The following is a 20,437-nucleotide window of genomic DNA, read 5'->3' on the forward strand; positions in this document are numbered from 1 at the left end:
TCCTCCTTTCTCTGTAGTCTTTTGGGGTCTGTCTCTCCTCCTTTCTCTGCAGTCTTTTGGGGTCTGTCTCTCCTCCTTTCTCTGCAGTCTTTTGGGGTCTGTCTCTCCTTTCTCTGCAGTCTTTTAGGGTCTGTCTCTCCACCTTTCTCTGCAGTCTTTTGGGGTCTGTCTCTCCACCTTTCTCTGCAGTCTTTTGGGGTCTGTCTCCCCACCTTTCTCTGCAGTCTTTTGGGGTCTGTCTCTCCTCCTTTCTCTGCAGTCTTTTGGGGTCTGTCTCTCCTCCTTTCTCTGTAGTCTTTTGGGGTCTGTCTCTCCTCCTTTCTCTGCAGTCTTTTGGGGTCTGTCTCTCCTCCTTTCTCTGCAGTCTTTTGGGGTCTGTCTCCTCCTTTCTCTGCAGTCTTTTGGGGTCTGTCTCTCCTCCTTTCTCTGCAGTCTTTTGGGGTCTGTCTCTCCTCCTTTCTCTGCAGTCTTTTGGGGTCTGTCTCCTCCTTTCTCTGCAGTCTTTTGGGGTCTGTCTCTCCTCCTTTCTCTGCAGTCTTTTGGGGTCTGTCTCTCCACCTTTCTCTGCAGTCTTTTGGGTTCTGTCTCTCCTCCTTTCTCTGCAGTCTTTTGGGGTCTGTCTCTCCACCTTTCTCTGCAGTCTTTTGGGGTCTGTCTCTCCTCCTTTCTCTCCAGTCTTTTGGGGTCTGTCTCTCCACCTTTCTCTGCAGTCTTTTGGGGTCTGTCTCTCCTTTCTCTGCAGTCTTTTAGGGTCTGTCTCTCCATCTTTCTCTGCAGTCTTTTGGGGTCTGTCTCTCCACCTTTCTCTGCAGTCTTTTGGGGTCTGTCTCCCCACCTTTCTCTGCAGTCTTTTGGGGTCTGTCTCTCCTCCTTTCTCTGCAGTCTTTTGGGGTCTGTCTCTCCTCCTTTCTCTGTAGTCTTTTGGGGTCTGTCTCTCCTCCTTTCTCTGCAGTCTTTTGGGGTCTGTCTCTCCTCCTTTCTCTGCAGTCTTTTGGGGTCTGTCTCCTCCTTTCTCTGCAGTCTTTTGGGGTCTGTCTCTCCTCCTTTCTCTGCAGTCTTTTGGGGTCTGTCTCTCCTCCTTTCTCTGCAGTCTTTTGGGGTCTGTCTCCTCCTTTCTCTGCAGTCTTTTGGGGTCTGTCTCTCCTCCTTTCTCTGCAGTCTTTTGGGGTCTGTCTCTCCACCTTTCTCTGCAGTCTTTTGGGTTCTGTCTCTCCTCCTTTCTCTGCAGTCTTTTGGGGTCTGTCTCTCCTCCTTTCTCTGCAGTCTTTTGGGGTCTGTCTCTCCACCTTTCTCTGCAGTCTTTTGGGGTCTGTCTCCTCCTTTCTCTGCAGTCTTTTGGGTTCTGTCTCTCCTCCTTTCTCTGCAGTCTTTTGGGGTCTGTCTCTCCTCCTTTCTCTGCAGTCTTTTGGGGTCTGTCTCTCCTCCTTTCTCTGCAGTCTTTTGGGGTCTGTCTCCTCCTTTCTCTGCAGTCTTTTGGGGTCTGTCTCTCCACCTTTCTCTGCAGTCTTTTGGGGTCTGTCTCTCCTCCTTTCTCTCCAGTCTTTTGGGGTCTGTCTCTCCACCTTTCTCTGCAGTCTTTTGGGGTCTGTCTCTCCCTCCTTTCTCTGCAGTCTTTTGGGGTCTGTCTCTCCACCTTTCTCTGCAGTCTTTTGGGGTCTGTCTCCTCCTATCTCTGCAGTCTTTTAGGGTCTGTCTCTCCACCTTTCTCTGCAGTCTTTTGGGGTCTGTCTCTCCACCTTTCTCTGCAGTCTTTTGGGGTCTGCCGCTCCACCTTTCTCTGCAGTCTTTTGGGGTCTGTCTCTCCACCTTTCTCTGCAGTCTTTTGGGGTCTGCCGCTCCACCTTTCTCTGCAGTCTTTTGGGGTCTGTCTCTCCACCTTTCTCTGCTGTCTTTTGGGGTCTGTCTCTCCACCTTTCTCTGCAGTCTTTTGGGGTCTGTCTCTCCACCTTTCTCTGCAGTCTTTTGGGGTCTGTCTCTCCTCCTTTCTCTGCAGTCTTTTGGGGTCTGTCTCTCCTTTCTCTGCAGTCTTTTAGGGTCTGTCTCTCCACCTTTCTCTGCAGTCTTTTGGGGTCTGTCTCCACCTTTCTCTGCAGTCTTTTGGGGTCTGTCTCCCCACCTTTCTCTGCAGTCTTTTGGGGTCTGTCTTTCCTCCTTTCTCTGTAGTCTTTTGGGGTCTGTCTCTCCTCCTTTCTCTGCAGTCTTTTGGGGTCTGTCTCTCCTCCTTTCTCTGCAGTCTTTTGGGGTCTGTCTCTCCTTTCTCTGCAGTCTTTTAGGGTCTGTCTCTCCACCTTTCTCTGCAGTCTTTTGGGGTCTGTCTCTCCACCTTTCTCTGCAGTCTTTTGGGGTCTGTCTCCCCACCTTTCTCTGCAGTCTTTTGGGGTCTGTCTCTCCTCCTTTCTCTGCAGTCTTTTGGGGTCTGTCTCTCCTCCTTTCTCTGTAGTCTTTTGGGGTCTGTCTCTCCTCCTTTCTCTGCAGTCTTTTGGGGTCTGTCTCTCCTCCTTTCTCTGCAGTCTTTTGGGGTCTGTCTCTCCACCTTTCTCTGCAGTCTTTTGGGGTCTGTCTCTCCACCTTTCTCTGCAGTCTTTTGGGGTCTGTCTCTCCACCATTCTCTGCAGTCTTTTGGGGTCAGTCTCTCCTCCTTTCTCTGCAGTCTTTTGGGGTCTGTCTCTCCTCCTTTCTCTGCAGTCTTTTGGGGTCTGTCTCTCCTCCTTTCTCTGCAGTCTTATGGGGTCTGTCTCTCCTCCTTTCTCTGCAGTCTTTTGGGGTCTGTCTCTCCTCCTTTCTCTGTAGTCTTTTGGGGTCTGTCTCTCCTCCTTTCTCTGCAGTCTTTTGGGGTCTGTCTCTCCACCTTTCTCTGCAGTCTTTTGGGGTCTGTCTCTCCGCCTTTCTCTGCAGTCTTTTGGGGTCTGTCTCTCCTCCTTTCTCTGCAGTCTTATGGGGTCAGTCTCTCCTCCTTTCTCTGCAGTCTTTTGGGGTCTGTCTCTCCCCCCCTTCTCTGCAGTCTTTTGGGGTCTGTCTCTCCTCCTTTCTCTGCAGTCTTTTGGGGTCTGTCTCTCCTCCTTTCTCTGCAGTCTTTTGAGGTCTCTCTCCTCCTTTCTCTGCAGTCTTTTGGGGTCTGTCTCTCCTCCTTTCTCTGCAGTCTTTTGGGGTCTGTCTTTCCTCCTTTCTCTGCAGTCTTTTGGGGTCTGTCTCTCCTCCTTTCTCTGCAGTCTTTTGGGGTCTGTCTCTCCTCCTTTCTCTGCAGTCTTTTGGGGTCTGTCTCTCCTCCTTTCTCTGCAGTCTTTTGGGGTCTGTCTCTCCTCCTTTCTCTGCAGTCTTTTGGGGTCTGTCTTTCCTCCTTTCTCTGCAGTCTTTTGGGGTCTGTCTCTCCTCCTTTCTCTGCAGTCTTTTGGGGTCTGTCTCTCCTTTCTCTGCAGTCTTTTGGGGTCTGTCTCTCCTCCTTTCTCTGCAGTCTTATGGGGTCTGTCTCTCCTCCTTTCTCTGTAGTCTTTTGGGGTCTGTCTCTCCTCCTTTCTCTGCAGTCTTTTGGGGTCAGTCTCTCCTCCTTTCTCTGCAGTCTTTTGGGGTCTGTCTCTCCACCTTTCTCTGCAGTCTTTTGGGGTCTGTCTCTCCCCCCCTTCTCTGCAGTCTTATGGGGTCTGTCTCTCCGCCTTTCTCTGCAGTCTTTTGGGGTCTGTCTCTCCTCCTTTCTCTGCAGTCTTTTGGGGTCTGTCTCTCCACCTTTCTCTGCAGTCTTTTGGGGTCTGTCTCTCTCCTTTCTCTGCAGTCTTTTGGGGTCTGTCTCTCCTCCTTTCTCTGCAGTCTTTTGGGGTCTGTCTCTCCACCTTTCTCTGCAGTCTTTTGGGGTCTGTCTCTCCACCATTCTCTGCAGTCTTTTGGGGTCTGTCTCTCCAGCTTTCTCTGCAGTCTTTTGGGGTCTGTCTCTCCACCTTTCTCTGCAGTCTTTTGGGGTCTGTCTCTCTCCTTTCTCTGCAGTCTTTTGGGGTCTGTCTCTCCTCCTTTCTCTGCAGTCTTTTGGGGTCTGTCTCTCCACCTTTCTCTGCAGTCTTTTGGGGTCTGTCTCTCCACCATTCTCTGCAGTCTTTTGGGGTCTGTCTCTCCAGCTTTCTCTGCAGTCTTTTGGGGTCTGTCTCTCCACCTTTCTCTGCAGTCTTTTGGGATCTGTCTCTCCACCTTTCTCTGCAGTCTTTTGGGGTCTGTCTCTCCACCTTTCTCTGCAGTCTTTTGGGGTCTGTCTCTCCACCTTTCTCTGCAGTCTTTTGGGGTCTGTCTCTCCACCTGTCTCTGCAGTCTTTTGGGGTCTGTCTCTCCACCTTTCTCTGCAGTCTTTTGGGGTCTGTCTCTCCACCTTTCTCTGCAGGTTTTTGGGGTCTGTCTCTCCTCCTTTCTCTGCAGTCTTTTGGGGTCTGTCTCTCCACCTTTCTCTGCAGTCTTTTAGGGTCTGTCTCTCCACCTTTCTCTGCAGTCTTTTGGGGTCTGTCTCTCCACCTTTCTCTGCAGTCTTTTGGGGTCTGTCTCTCCACCTTTCTCTGCAGTCTTTTGGGGTCTGTCTCTCCACCTTTCTCTGCAGTCTTTTAGGGTCTGCCTCTCCACCTTTCTCTGCAGTCTTTTGGGGTCTGTCTCTCCACCTTTCTCTGCAGTCTTTTGGGGTCTGTCTCTCCACCTTTCTCTGCAGTCTTTTGGGGTCTGTCTCTCCACCTTTCTCTGCAGTATTTTGGGGTCTGTCTCTCCTCCTTTCTCTGCAGTCTTTTGGGGTCTGTCTCTCCACCTTTCTCTGCAGTCTTTTGGGGTCTGTCTCTCCACCTGTCTCTGCAGTCTTTTGGGGTCTGTCTCTCCACCTTTCTCTGCAGTCTTTTGGGGTCTGTCTCTCCACCTTTCTCTGCAGTCTTTTGGGGTCTGTCTCTCCACCTTTCTCTGCAGGTTTTTGGGGTCTGTCTCTCCTCCTTTCTCTGCAGTCTTTTGGGGTCTGTCTCTCCACCTTTCTCTGCAGTCTTTTAGGGTCTGTCTCTCCACCTTTCTCTGCAGTCTTTTGGGGTCTGTCTCTCCACCTTTCTCTGCAGTCTTTTGGGGTCTGTCTCTCCACCTTTCTCTGCAGTCTTTTTGGGTCTGTCTCTCCACCTTTCTCTGCAGTCTTTTGGGGTCTGTCTCTCCACCTTTCTCTGCAGTCTTTTGGGGTCTGCCTCTCCACCTTTCTCTGCAGTCTTTTGGGGTCTGTCTCTCCACCTTTCTCTGCAGTCTTTTGGGGTCTGCCTCTCCACCTTTCTCTGCAGTCTTTTGGGGTCTGTCTCTCCACCTTTCTCTGCAGTCTTTTGGGGTCTGTCTCTCCACCTTTCTCTGCAGTCTTTTGGGGTCTGTCTCTCCACCTTTCTCTGCAGTCTTTTGGGGTCTGTCTCTCCACCTTTCTCTGCAGTCTTTTTGGGTCTGTCTCTCCACCTTTCTCTGCAGTCTTTTGGGGTCTGTCTCTCCACCTTTCTCTGCAGTCTTTTGGGGTCTGTCTCTCCACCTTTCTCTGCAGTCTTTTTGGGTCTGTCTCTCCACCTTTCTCTGCAGTCTTTTGGGGTCTGTCTCTCCACCTTTCTCTGCAGTCTTTTGGGGTCTGTCTCTCCAGCTTTACACATCTAGAGGTGACATTTTGCCCCTCGCTCGCGCCCAGTGACGTTGGATGGAGACGTCTGTGATCAGCAATTTTCGCGTTTTGTCACAGATTCTCGGAGATTTGAGTCTGGACAGTGACTGGGCCGATCACACACAGGAATCTGCTCTGATCTACACCCTCCATTGTAGTTCTGACAGGATGTTGAGGGTCGTTGTCCTGCTGGATGGTGAACCTACAGCGCCTTGTGAAAGTATTCGGCCTCCTGGAACTTTTCAGCCTTTTCCCACACATCATGCTTCAAACATAAAGATACCAAACGTAAATTTTTGGTGAACAATCAACAACAAGTGGAACACAATTGTGAAGTTGAATGAAATTTATTGGTTATTATAAATTTTTGTGTAAATTCAAGAACTGAACAGTGGGGCGTACAATATTATTCGGCCTCTTTACTTTCAGTGCAGAAGATCATTGTGGATCTCTGAATGATCCAGTGTTGTCCTAAATGCCTAATGATGATAAATATAATCCACCTGTGTGTGATCCAGTCTCGTATAAATGCACCTGCTCTGTGATAGTCTCAGGGTTCTGTGTGAAGCACAGAGAACATCATGAAGACCAAGGAACACAACAGGCAGGTCCGTGATACTGTTGTGGAGAAGTTTAAAGCCGGATTTGGATACAAAATGATTTCCAAAACTATAAACATCCCAAGGAGCACTGCGCAAGCGATCATATTGAAATGGAAGGAGCATCATACCACTGCGAATCTACCAAGACCCGGACGTCCATCTAAACTTTCATCTCACACAAGGAGAAGACTGATCAGAGATGCAGCCAAGAGGCCGATGATCGCTCTGGATGAACTGCAGAGATCTACAGCTGAGGTGGGACAGTCTGTCCATAGGACAACAATCAGCCGTACACTGCACAAATCTGCCCTTTATGGAAGAGTGGCAAGAAGAAAGCCATTTCTCAAAGATATCCATAAACAACAAGTCACCTGGGAGACACCAAACATGGAAGAAGGTGCTCTGCTCAGATGAAACCAACATCGAACTTTTTGGCAACAATACCAAACGATATATTTGGGGTAAAGGCAACACAGCTCATCACCCTGAACACACCATCCCCACTGTCAAACATGGTGGTGGCAGCATCATGGTTTTTTCCGGCTTTTCTTCAGTAGGGACAGGGAAGATGGTGAAAATTGATGGGGAGATGGATGGAGCCAAATACAGGACCATTCTTGAAGAAAACCTGTTGGAGTCTGTAAAAGACCTGAGACTGGGACGGAGATTTGTCTTCCAACAAGACAATGATCGCAAACATAAAGCAAAATCTACAATGGAATGGTTCACAAATAAACGTATCCAGGTGTTAGAATGGACAAGTCACAGTCCAGACCTCAATCCAATGGAGAATCTGTGGAAAGAGCTGAAAACTGCTGATCACAAACGATCTCCATCAAACCTCACTGAGCTCGAGCTGTTTGCCAAGGAAGAACGGGCGAGAATTTCAGTCTCTCGATGTACAAAACTGATACAGACAAACCCCAAGAGACTTGTAATCGCAGCAAAAGGGGCGCAACAAAGTATTAAGCTACAGGGGCCAAATAATATTGCACGCTCCACTTTTCAGTTTTTGAATTTCCACAAAAATGTAAAATAACCAATAAATTTCATTCAACTTCACCATTGTGTTCCACTTGTTGTTGATTCTTCACCAAAAATTGACATTTGGTATCTTTATGTTTGAAGCCTGATATGTGGGAAAAGGTTGGAAAGTTCCAGGGGGCCGAATACTTTCGCAAGGCACTGTATGCCCCAGTATCAAATCTTCTGCAGCTTTGAACAGGTTTTCCTCAGGATTGTTCTGTATATAGCTCCATCCATCTTCCCATCACTTCTGACCAGCTTCCCTGTCCCTGCTGAAGAAAAGCTTCCCCACAGCAGGATGCTGCCGCCCCCATGCTCGCTGTGTCCTCTACATGGCATGTGGAAGAAGGGGCTCTGCTCAGTTGAGTGCAAAAGAAAACTTTTTGGACTAAATGCAAAATTCTATGTGTGGATGAAAATTAACACTGAATGTCGCCGTGACATCACCATCCCCACCGTCACATATGGTGGAGGCAGCATCATGTTGTGGGGAGGTTTTTATTCAGCAGGGGCGGGTGAGCTGGTCAGAAGTGATGGGAAGATGGATGAAGCTAAATACAGGACAATCCTAAAGGAAAACCCGCTTATTTTATTAGTATTTTGCACCTGTGCTACCCCGCCTTTATCATGGGGACTTGCTGCATCCTGTTGTGCATTTGTATCTGGATATGATATTGCAAGTATGACTATATTTTTTTTCTGTGAGGTCTGTTATTATTTTTGTCCTTTTTCAGTGGTTTGTGAAAAGAGGGGTAGGAAGGAGATGTAGCTTCCGTGTCTGAGGGGGAGGAGAAAGCTGCAACCACTGTGTCTGAGGGGAGGGGGAGGAGGGAGCTGCAGATTCTGTGTCTAAGAGGGAGGGGTAGGAGAGAGCTGCACCTTTTATGTATGAGCTAAGGGGGAGGAGGGAGCTGCAGCTTCTGTGTCTAAAAGGGAGGGGTAGGAGAGAGCTGCAACTTTTATGTATGAGCTAAGGGGGAGGAGGGAGCTGCAGCTTCTGTGTCTAAGAGGGAGGGGAGGAGAGAGCTGCAACTTTTCTGTATGAGGGAAGGGGGAGGAGGGAGCTGCAGCTTCTGTGTATGAGGGGAGGGGAGGGGAGGAGGGAGCTGCAGATTCTGTGTCTAAGAGGGAGGGGTAGGAGAGAGCTGCAACTTTTCTGTATGAGGGAAGGGGGAGGAGGGAGCTGCAGCTTCTGTGTTTGATGGGAGGGGGAGGAGGGAGCTGCAGGTTCTGTGTATGAGGGGAGGGAGGAGGGAGCTGCAGCTTCTGAGTATGAGGGGAGGGGAGGAGGGAGCTGCAGCTTCTGTGTATGAGGGGAGGGCAGGAGGGAGCTTCAGCTTCTGTGTATGATGGGAGGGGAGTAGGGAGCTGCAGCTTCTGTGTATGAGGGGAGGGGAGGAGGGAGCTTCAGCTTCTGTGTATGAGGGGAGAGGAGGAGGGAGCTTCAGCTTCTGTGTATGAGGGGAGGGGAGGAGGGAGCTTCAGCTTCTGTGTATGATGGGAGGGGAGGAGGGAGCTTCAGCTTCTGTGTATGAGGGGAGGGGAGGAGGGAGCTGCAGCTTCTGTGTATGAAGGGAGGGGAGGAGGGAGCTGCAGCTTCTGTGTATGAAGGGAGGGGAGGAGGGAGCTGCAGCTTCTCTGTATGAGGGGAGGGGAGGAGGGAGCTTCAGCTTCTGTGTATGAGGGGAGGGGAGGAGGGAGCTGCAGCTTCTGTGTATGAGGGGAAGAGGGAGCTGCAGCTTCTGTGTATGAGGGGAGGGAGGAGGGAGCTTCAGCTTCTGTGTATGATGGGAGGGGAGGAGGGAGCTGCAGCTTCTGTGTATGAGGGGAGGGGAGGAGGGAGCTTCAGCTTCTGTGTATGATGGGAGGGGAGGAGGGAGCTGCAGCTTCTGTGTATGAGGGGAGGGGAGGAGGGAGCTTCAGCTTCTGTGTATGATGGGAGGGGAGGAGGGAGCTGCAGCTTCTGTGTATGAGGGGAGGGGAAGAGGGAGCTGCAGCTTCTGTGTATAAAGAGAGGGGAGGAGGGAGCTGCAGCTTCTGTGTATGAGGGGAGGGGAGGAGGGAGCTGCAGTTTCTGTGTATGAGGGGAGGGGAGGAGGGAGCTTCAACTTCTGTGTATGAGGGGAGGGAGGAGGGAGCTTCAGCTTCTGTGTATGATGGGAGGGGAGGAGGGAGCTGCAGCTTCTGTGTATGAGGGGAGGGGAGGAGGGAGCTGCAGCTTCTGTGTATGAGGGGAGGGGAGGAGGGAGCTGCAGCTTCTGTGTATGAGGGGAAGAGGGAGCTGCAGCTTCTGTGTATGAGGGGAGGGAGGAGGGAGCTTCAGCTTCTGTGTATGATGGGAGGGGAGGAGGGAGCTGCAGCTTCTGTGTATGAGGGGAGGGGAGGAGGGAGCTTCAGCTTCTGTGTATGATGGGAGGGGAGGAGGGAGCTGCAGCTTCTGTGTATGAGGGGAGGGAGGAGGGAGCTTCAGCTTCTGTGTATGATGGGAGGGGAGGAGGGAGCTGCAGCTTCTGTGTATGATGGGAGGGGAGGAGGGAGCTGCAGCTTCTGTGTATGAGGGGAGGGAGGAGGGAGCTTCAGCTTCTGTGTATGATGGGAGGGGAGGAGGGAGCTTCAGCTTCTGTGTATGAGGGGAGGGGAGGAGGGAGCTTCAGCTTCTGTGTATGATGGGAGGGGAGGAGGGAGCTGCAGCTTCTGTGTATGAGGGGAGGGGAAGAGGGAGCTGCAGCTTCTGTGTATGAAGAGAGGGGAGGAGGGAGCTTCAACTTCTGTGTATGAGGGGAGGGAGGAGGGAGCTTCAGCTTCTGTGTATGATGGGAGGGGAGGAGGGAGCTGCAGCTTCTGTGTATGATGGGAGGGGAGGAGGGAGCTGCAGCTTCTGTGTATGAGGGGAGGGGAGGAGGGAGCTGCAGCTTCTGTGTATGAGGGGAGGGGAGGAGGGAGCTTCAACTTCTGTGTATGATGGGAGGGGAGGTGGGAGCTGCAGCTTCTGTGTATGAGGGGAGGAGGGAGTTGCAGCTTCTGTGTATGAGGGGAGGTGAGGAGGGAGCTGCAGTTTTTGTGTATGAGGGGAGGAGGGAGCTGCAGTTTCTGTGTATGAGGGGAGGGGAGGAGGGTGCTGCAGCTTCTGTGTATGAAGGGAGGAGGGAGCTGCAGTTTCTGTGTATGAAGGGAGGAGGGAGCTGCAGTTTCTGTGTATGAGGGGAGGAGGGAGCTGCAGATTCTGTGTATGAAGGGAGGGGAGGAGGGAGCTGCAGTTTCTGTGTATGAGGGGAGGAGGGAGCTGCAGATTCTGTGTTTTTTTGGCCTAGATTCATGTACATGTGCTGCTGTGTTCTTTTATATCTATATGATACAGCTTGCATGTGTTCACATTGGGAGTGCTGGTTGTTTTTTTTCTCTCTCTCTCTCTCTCTATATATATCTATATGTGTGTAGGGACATATGTCTAGGGTTATATATGTGACCAGTGATAATGTAACATCTGTCCTGAAGGCAAATCGCACCTAGGTGTTTGTAGGTACTTCTTTGGGAATAGTAGAACTTCTGTCTCCAGATCTCACCAGGGGGTCTAGCTAGGGCAAAAGAAATGCAACATTTGGCACGTCTGAGGTCTTTGAGGGGAGATGCTAAATTACGGCCTGAGGGAAGCTATCCCTGGGAACCATCTCACACGTGTCTCCAGAGGAAAATAATATATATTCATTAGTAGAGCGGCCATGCCCAATCAAACAGACCGCAGTTATGATATTAACCTGGGAGGCCGGTCTAGAAACCTGACCTCAGACCAAAGTTATAAATTTAGGCTGCAGACAGAGAATTGTATTCACATGATGGGGCAGCCTGAGAAGCTGTTGTGATCCAATCTACATTCATCCTACCCTCAGGGAGCAGGAAGCAACTACCAGTTAGATGATTTCTGTAAGTTTATCCTGTTTATTTTGACATTGTTTGCATAAGTTGTATGTCCTTTTATTATCATATTTTTATACCTTTTTCTTATTGTAAGCATTGAACTTTTTGCTATTAAAGTATAAAACTTGAATGTTCTAAAGGAATCCATAGCCAAAAGGTGTGTGAGCCTTATGAGTGATAGACATATTTTTATTAGTATTGTTAGTTCCGGGACTCATCGCCCGTGTATTCGGTGAGTGGTGGCAGTGCGTATGAGCGGGTGTGTGGCCTGGGTCGGTGTGTGATTTATGCTCCCATTACAGCATAGGACAGAGGTTGAATGGGGAGATAGATTAACCCTTGCAGGCACAACCCCAAGTCACGTGTGAGAGCAGGCACGTGACGAATAAGTGACACCACGGAGAAGGGATTCGTGACACTGTGTATGAGGGGAGGAGGGAGCTGCAGCTTCTGTGTTTGAGGGGAGGAGGGGGGAATACAGCTTCCTTTCTGTGTATGAAGCATGACAGCACCTAGTGCGGCGCCTCCTGGAGCACAGCGGATAGAGATGGCACCTGCAGAGGAGGGGGTCTTTGTATACAGTTTACATGGTGGTCACATATTGCGGTATTACGCCATACACTTTATTACAGTGTATCCCTTTAAATCGGGCGGGCTCTGTGACCTCTGGGGACAGTGCAGTAGGGCGGGAGCCAGTGGATGTCATGGTGCACTGATGTCACTTACCGTCACCGGATTATTTTTTGGCTGCCGTAGAACGACGGTATATATGATGCTGGAGGCGGGAACGTTGGAATACACCTGCACTGCGTCTCCGACTGCAGGGAGAGAGCAGCACACGATCAGTCACCCTGCACCGCATGCGGAGGAGGCACCATAACACCCCGGCGACCGGCAGCAGCCTGCAGGATGTGGGGCCCACCGCCCCGGGGCCCAGTCAATACTTCATCAACATCTCACCCTTTCTCTTCACCCCTCAGGATCTCAGCTTGCTGTCCTTAATATTTAAACCCCAAGGCTGACCACTTACACTAGCCTGGTCCTGTCCCCGCAACTGAGGATCTGTTACAATGTATCAGTGCAGGTCAGAGCTGGAGTCCTAGACGAGAGAGATTGCTGTCGTGATGATCTTCCAAAATGAAACATTGCAACAAACCCTCAGCTATGCGAGGCATTAGATCAGAGCGGCTCATGTCTCCATTCACTGACAGATTGCAGAGCTTCTGGCTGCTGTAAGAAAGCAGCGGATCTGCCGGGGCCGGTGTAATGAGACGCCATATTACCGTGCCCACAGCAGGACGATCACCCCCATCATCACTGCGCTGGTTCTTCCTACCTTGGCTGGAGAACAGTGGGTCACACTGCGGTTCTGGGATGTCATCAATGATCTGGACAAAGATCTGAGCGGTGGCCGTGTCATTGCCGCACTGCGCCGTGATCTCCAGGATATAGGCATTCACCACGTCTGCGTTCAGAGCCGCCGAGCTGCTGAGAGTGATCTGCCGAAGACACGGAGTACAGCTGAGTGTGCAGGACAGTGCGCGAGGGGTTAACACCGCAGAGGAGGGCAGCAGCACTTACCCCTGTGTGCCACCTCTCCTGCCCAGTGTATACGGATACTGCACAGTACCACCTCTCCTGCCCAGTGTATACGGATACTGCACAGTGCCACCTCTCCTGCCCGGTGTATACAGATACCACATAGTACTACCTCTCCTGCCCGATGTATACGGATACTGCACAGTGCCACCTCTCCTGCCCGGTGTCACGATATGGTATGAAATATCATAAGTAGTTCTCTTGCTAGCCTGCGTGGGCTAAGCCCCCCTTCTTGGAGTGATGCTGCAACAGTTTGTAGCTTCAAATTCCTGACTTTCAACTCCCAAGCCCCCCTTCCCTTTCACTCAGCCAAGAGCTGCTTTGCCAATGTACTGGGGGGAGTTTTATGGCCGAAAGGTATTTACGACCAGGTTAGAATCTTCCTCCAGCTGGAACTGGAAAATGGCTCCAAAATTCATGAAAGATTCTTTGTTTGGTTTTTGTACGATATTATGCACAATGTTTACGTTAAGAACACAAAAATATATATTCGTTTTCCCACTCGGTGTATCTACCCATCCCTTGAAACTCGGGCTTCTAACTCCGTCTGGTAAAGAAGTAGGGTTTTCTCTGTAAATATGTATCCCAGATAGGACATATTTGATCTCATTAGCATGCTCACGTTAATCCGAGATGAATGATGAGTTTGTTAGGACTATGACATGTTTTGTAGCGGAGTTATCGAAATTAGATATAGATTAGAATAAAATGAGTTAACTGAAGAGGTAGGAGGGACGAGGTGATCCAACCCCTTTCTGGGATGTTACAGGCTTGGCTATAACTGTCTGCACACATCCCCAGCTTTCTTCTTGTCCTATTTTCCTGGAAGAGCTGAGCACATCCCATGAGCTGGGACGTATGGAAAACTGCCCTAGCCTGGGGGCCTGCCATGCTTTGAACATGTGAGTGTTATCTTTTCTCCTTTATTCCCTTTATGTTATAATTACCCGTGTACATATTTGCAATTGTCTCATTTGTAACATCTTTATAAAATATTTTTGATAAAGCACTGCCTAATCTTTATGGAATATAATATTTAATATTAGTTCGTTCTCCTGTTCTAAACCATACCCTAAGTCTTCTGAAGGGAAATACGCTACTGTTGTGTTGAGTTAGCTTCGGACCCGTTTAATCGAAGCTGGTGGCAGCGATAGTGTGCTGACTTTTGGATTATGCTGAAGCGACTGCGGCTTTGATAATTATTGTTCCTGCCTGAGTGGGAGTAGTTTATCGCGCCGCTGCAGCGTACCCAATAGCCAGTACATAGCAGGCAGCCTTTCTGGCGACTAATTACCCAGGGTGCAGTACCTAATCTGACCTGAGAGTAAGGGGGCGCCAGAGAGCTGCAAGTGTTAAGTGGAACTGTAAGCGGGATATACATAAATCCCTGCAGTTTGTGGTATATTGAAAGCAGTGGGATACCTAGAATAAGCCCCTGCTGTAAACTAAGAGGTCAATAGCCTTGTGTGTGGTTTCTCATCACATTGTTAGCAGTGGAGGGATAACTAAGATTAGCCCCCCTGCACATGTGATAGCCGTCTGTTGGCCCAAAGTCACCCCGACCTGTGACGTAGGGGTGACGGTCACGGTGTGAATCATGACAAATTGGTGGCAGCGGTTAGGGGATTCCTGACACCCGGTGTATACGGATACTGCACAGTGCCACCTCTCCTGCCCGGTGTATACGGATACTGCACAGTACCACCTCTCCTGCCCGGTGTATACGGATACTGCACAGTGCCACCTCTCCTGCCCGGTATATACGGATACTGCACAGTGCCACCTCTCCTGCCCGGTGTATACGGATACTGCACAGTACCACCTCTCCTGCCCGATGTATACGGATACTGCACAGTGCCACCTCTCCTGCCCGGTGTATACGGATACTGCACAGTGCCACCTCTCCTGCCCGGTGTATACGGATACTGCACAGTGCCACCTCTCCTGCCCGATGTATACGGATACTGCACAGTGCCACCTCTCCTGCCCGATGTATACGGATACTGCACAGTGCCACCTCTCCTGCCCGATGTATACGGATACTGCACAGTACCACCTCTCCTGCCCGGTGTATACGGATACTGCACAGTGCCACCTCTCCTGCCCGGTATATACGGATACTGCACAGTGCCACCTCTCCTGCCCGGTGTATACGGATACTGCACAGTACCACCTCTCCTGCCCGATGTATACGGATACTGCACAGTGCCACCTCTCCTGCCCGATGTATACGGATACTGCACAGTGCCACCTCTCCTGCCCGGTGTATACGGATACTGCACAGTGCCACCTCTCCTGCCCGGTGTATACGGATACTGCACAGTGCCACCTCTCCTGCCTAGTGTATATGGATACTGCACAGTGCCACCTCTCCTGCCCGCTGTATATGGATACTGCACAGTGCCACCTCTCCTGCCCGCTGTATATGGATACTGCACAGTGCCACCTCTCCTGCCCGATGTATACGGATACTGCACAGTGCCACCTCTCCTGCCTAGTGTATATGGATACTGCACAGTGCCACCTCTCCTGCCCGCTGTATGTGGATACTGCACAGTGCCACCTCTCCTGCCCGATGTATATGGATACTGCACAGTGCCACCTCTCCTGCCTAGTGTATATGGATACTGCACAGTGCCACCTCTCCTGCCCGCTGTATATGGATACTGCACAGTGCCACCTCTCCTGCCCGATGTATACGGATACTGCACAGTGCCACCTCTCCTGCCTAGTGTATATGGATACTGCACAGTGCCACCTCTCCTGCCCGGTGTATACGGATACTGCACAGTGCCACCTCTCCTGCCCAGTGTATATGGATACTGCACAGTGCCACCTCTCCTGCCCGGTGTATACGGATACTGCACAGTGCCACCTCTCCTGCCCGATGTATACGGATACTGCACAGTGCCACCTCTCCTGCCCAGTGTATATGGATACTGCACAGTGCCACCTCTCCTGCCCGATGTATACGGATACTGCACAGTGCCACCTCTCCTGCCTAGTGTATATGGATACTGCACAGTGCCACCTCTCCTGCCCGGTGTATACGGATACTGCACAGTGCCACCTCTCCTGCCCAGTGTATACGGATACTGCACAGTGCCACCTCTCCTGCCCGATGTATACGGATACTGCACAGTGCCACCTCTCCTGCCCAGTGTATATGGATACTGCACAGTGCCACCTCTCCTGCCCGATGTATACGGATACTGCACAGTGCCACCTCTCCTGCCTAGTGTATATGGATACTGCACAGTGCCACCTCTCCTGCCCGGTGTATACGGATACTGCACAGTGCCACCTCTCCTGCCCAGTGTATATGGATACTGCACAGTGCCACCTCTCCTGCCCGCTGTATACAGACGTTACCACTTCTCTCTACGTCACCTCTAGGTCGTATGCATCGGTCCCGGCTCTCTTCTGGCTCGGGGTGTTGAAGAACGTGGCGGAGGGGGAGACTCTGCTGATGGTGACCGTGGGGCTGCTGCTGCTGCAGTTGACCAGGGCGAAGCGGTGGACCAGGGCGCCGGGGGCAGAGGACTCGGGCACAGCCACAGTACTGGGGAGTCCTGGGAATTCCGCTAAAAGGTAAGGAACAATGATCAGTCTCCGCCCATTCATGTAGGAAGCTCCGCCCACTGTGGGGTGTCTGGCATCATTTGTAACAAATAGTCTCTGTGGTTTTCCAATTAACCCCTTAATGACCGCCAATACATCTTTTAACTGACCTGAGATATAAGAGAATAGCCTCCCCATACAGATGACAATCCAGCATCTGTCGGTTGTCCACTATAGCTGACAACTTGCTGTATCAGCCACGATCAGTATTTGCACCATCTAAATCTGTTTAACCCCTTAGATGCTGCTGTCAATAGTGACTACATCATTATAAATGGTTAACAGAGTGTGGGGGCTTCTTCTTTGTCCCCATCGGCCCCCAGAGATCATGATTTTGCGGTCCTGATGTTTGCCATGGCAATTCACAACCAAATTCTGGCCTTAGAGTCTGACGGCTGTAGTAATCTGTTTAGAAGTTAGAGGCATTTAGGTGGTAAAAATACACATTTTCATTCCTATCATGCCACTTTGCATTAATTCCTGTAAAGCACCTGAAGGGTTAATAAACTACCTGACAGCAGTTTTCATTATATCAGGGGGTGCTGTTTTTAAAATGGTATCACGTTTTTGGGGGTTTCCCAATATATGGGACCCCTAAAGTCACTTCAAACATGCATAAGTCCCTAAAAAAATAAATTTTGTAAATTTCTTTGAAAAAATGAAAAATTGCTGCTACATTTTTAAACCTCCTAAACTGCTAACAAAATAAAATAACATTTTACAAATGATGCTGATGTAAAGCAGACATGTGGGAAATGTTATGTATTAATGGTTTGCTGTGGTATGACTATCGGGATTAAAGGGATAATCATTCAAATTTAGAAAATTGCTAATTTTTTAACATTTTTCTCAAATTTTTGATATTTTTTATAAATAAACACAAAAAATGTTGAACAAAATTTACCATTATCATAAAGTATAATGTGTCACGAAAAAACAATCTCAAAATCACTGGGATATGTTGAAGCGTTGCAGAGTTATTACCACATAAAGTGACACTGGTCAGATTTCAAAAATTTTCCTCGGTCACTAAGGGGTTAAATGCGTCCTGTAATTGGCTGGGAGGCCTCAGACCAGTGCTGAGGATGATGCTGCAGTGTAAAGAATGGAGGCTCCTTATGGAAAGTGTGTGTATAGAGAACTACACCGAAAGTAACATTACTATTAGTATTATTAGTATTATTATTTGTATTATTATTAGTATTATTATTATTTCTATAGCAGCATTGATTCCATGGTCTGTACATGAGAAGGGGTCACATACAAATATCACTTACAGTAAACTAACAATGACTGACTGATACAGAGGGGCGAGGACCCAGCCCTGGGGGGCTTACATTCTACAGGATGGTGGGGAAGGACACAATGTGTTGGGGGGATGCGGCAGCTGCGGTGTATCTTATATGGCAATCCCCATAACAGCAGCACTTACTACCGCCACATAGTGCCAAGGCAATGCTGCTAAACAGCAGCGGAATAACACTACCCTCATAAATACCGCCATATAGTGCTGGACGGGAGCCGCCTCCTGAGGCACAGGACCTCAGGTCTACATGACAGGCGCACTCCCCCCAGGTCTATACGCACAGTACCGCCCCCCCCCCCCGGGTCTATACGCACAGTACCGCTGCCCCGGGTCTATACGCACAGTACCGCTGCCCCGGGTCTATACGCACAGTACCGCCCCCCCCCCCCGGGTCTATACGCACAGTACCGCCCCCCCTGGGTCTATACGGACAGTACCGCTGCCCCGGGTCTATACGCACAGTACCGCCCCCCCCCCCGGGTCTATACGCACAGTACCGCTCCCCCGGGTCTATACGCACAGTACCGCCCCCCGGGTCTATACGCACAGTACCGCTCCCCCGGGTCTATACGCACAGTACCGCTGCCCCGGGTCTATACGCACAGTACCGCCCCCCCCCCCCGGGTCTATACGCACAGTACCGCCCCCCCGGGTCTATACGCACAGTACCGCTGCCCCGGGTCTATACGCACAGTACCGCTCCCCCGGGTCTATACGCACAGTACCGCTCCCCCGGGTCTATACGCACAGTACCGCTGCCCCGGGTCTATACACACAGTACCGCCCCCCCCGGGTCTATACGCACAGTACCGCCCCCCCCCGGGTCTATACGGACAGTACCGCTGCCCCGGGTCTATACGCACAGTACCGCCCCCCCCGGGTCTATACGCACAGTACCGCTCCCCCGGGTCTATACGCACAGTACCGCCCCCCGGGTCTATACGCACAGTACCGCTCCCCCGGGTCTATACACACAGTACCGCTCCCCCCCCGGGTCTATACGCACAGTACCGCCCCCCCGGGTCTATACGCACAGTACCGCTCCCCCCCGGGTCTATACGCACAGTACCGCCCCCCCGGGTCTATACGCACAGTACCGCTCCCCCGGGTCTATACGCACAGTACCGCTCCCCCGGGTCTATACGCACAGTACCGCTGCCCCGGGTCTATACGCACAGTACCGCTGCCCCGGGTCTATACGCACAGTACCGCCCCCCCCCCCGGGTCTATACGCACAGTACCGCCCCCCCTGGGTCTATACGGACAGTACCGCTGCCCCGGGTCTATACGCACAGTACCGCCCCCCCCCGGGTCTATACGCACAGTACCGCTCCCCCGGGTCTATACGCACAGTACCGCCCCCCGGGTCTATACGCACAGTACCGCTCCCCCGGGTCTATACACACAGTACCGCCCCCCCCCCCCGGGTCTATACGCACAGTACCGCTCCCCCGGGTCTATACGCACAGTACCGCTCCCCCGGGTCTATACGCACAGTACCGCTCCCCCGGGTCTATACACACAGTACCGCTCCCCCGGGTCTATACGCACAGTACCGCTCCCCCGGGTCTATACACACAGTACCGCTCCCCCCGGGTCTATACACACAGTACCGCTCCCCCGGGTCTATACGCACAGTACCGCTCCCCCGGGTCTATACACACAGTACCGCTCCCCCCGGGTCTATACACACAGTACCGCTCCCCCCGGGTCTATACACACAGTACCGCTCCCCCCGGGTCTATACACACAGTACCGCTCCCCCGGGTCTATACGCACAGTACCGCTCCCCCGGGTCTATACGCACAGTACCGCTCCCCCGGGTCTATACACACAGTACCGCTCCCCCCGGGTCTATACACACAGTACCGCCCCCCCCCCCCCCCGGGTCTATACGCACAGTACCGCAGTCCCTTACCCTGGCTGTGCACAGAGTGGATGAAGCAGAGGGCAGGGAGCAGCACCGTCAGGTGTACGCGCCCCATCTTCTGGGTTCTCGTCGCTCGCACTGTCTGATGAGGGGAGTAGTACTCTGTACTCTGCTGCATTCAGGTAACTAACAACACTCGGCTCTGCTCAACCTGTCGTCCTGGGAGCTCTGGGCAGTAAACACAAAATGTGCAGGGAGCGACTGCAACACCCCGCCGGACTCCAAACAGGGGGTCCCAGGGACGGTACTGGGGGGTACTGTGGGGGGGGGGGGGGGTCCCAGGGACGGTACTGGGGGGTACTGTGGGGGGGGGGGGGGTCCCAGAGACTGTAGGGGTGGGGGTCCAGAGATGGTACCGGGGGGGGGGGGGTCCTAGAGACTGTGGGGGGGGGGGGGGTGTCCAGAGATGGTACCGGAGGGGGGGTCCTAGAGACTGTAGGGGAGGGGGGTCCAGAGATGGTACCGGAGGGGGGGTCCTAGAGACTGTGTGTGGGGGGGGTCCAGAGATGGTACTGGAGGGGGGTCCTAGAGACTGTGGGGGGGTCCTAGAGACTGTAGGGGAGGGGGGTCCAGAGATGGTACCGGAGGGGGGGTCCTAGAGACTGTGTGGGGGGGGGGTCCAGAGATGGTACTGGAGGGGGGTCCTAGAGACTGTGGGGGGGTCCTAGAGACTGTAGGGGGGGGGTCCAGAGATGGTACCAGAGGGGGGGTCCTAGAGACTGTGTGGGGGGGGGGGTCCAGAGATGGTACCGGAGGGGGGGTCCTAGAGACTGTGGGGGGGGGTCCAGAGACGGTACTGGAGGGGGGGTCCT

At 51.9% G+C, this 20,437-nt stretch overlaps 1 protein-coding gene across 2 annotated transcripts in view; it reads right to left on the bottom strand.

The window, feature by feature from the left end:
• CDHR4 (cadherin related family member 4) overlaps nucleotides 1-19,817 on the bottom strand; it is a 53,342-nt gene extending 33,525 nt beyond the window's left edge. For both annotated transcript variants that reach the window (XR_011314913.1, XM_069735992.1), the window contains exons 1-4: nucleotides 19,614-19,817; nucleotides 16,159-16,352; nucleotides 12,506-12,668; nucleotides 11,896-11,987 (exon numbers count right to left, since the gene is read on the bottom strand). Coding sequence is in view for 1 of the 2 variants with exons in the window: in XM_069735992.1 (XP_069592093.1) it covers nucleotides 11,896-11,987; nucleotides 12,506-12,668; nucleotides 16,159-16,352; nucleotides 19,614-19,743 (579 nt within the window). In the remaining variant the exon portion in view is untranslated. The remainder of the gene's footprint in view (nucleotides 1-11,895; nucleotides 11,988-12,505; nucleotides 12,669-16,158; nucleotides 16,353-19,613) is intronic.
• Between the last annotated feature and the right edge of the window lie 620 nt (nucleotides 19,818-20,437).

The sequence above is a fragment of the Ranitomeya imitator genome, chromosome 8 (assembly GCF_032444005.1).
Source record: "Ranitomeya imitator isolate aRanImi1 chromosome 8, aRanImi1.pri, whole genome shotgun sequence".
NCBI classification, from domain to species: Eukaryota; Metazoa; Chordata; class Amphibia; order Anura; family Dendrobatidae; genus Ranitomeya; species Ranitomeya imitator.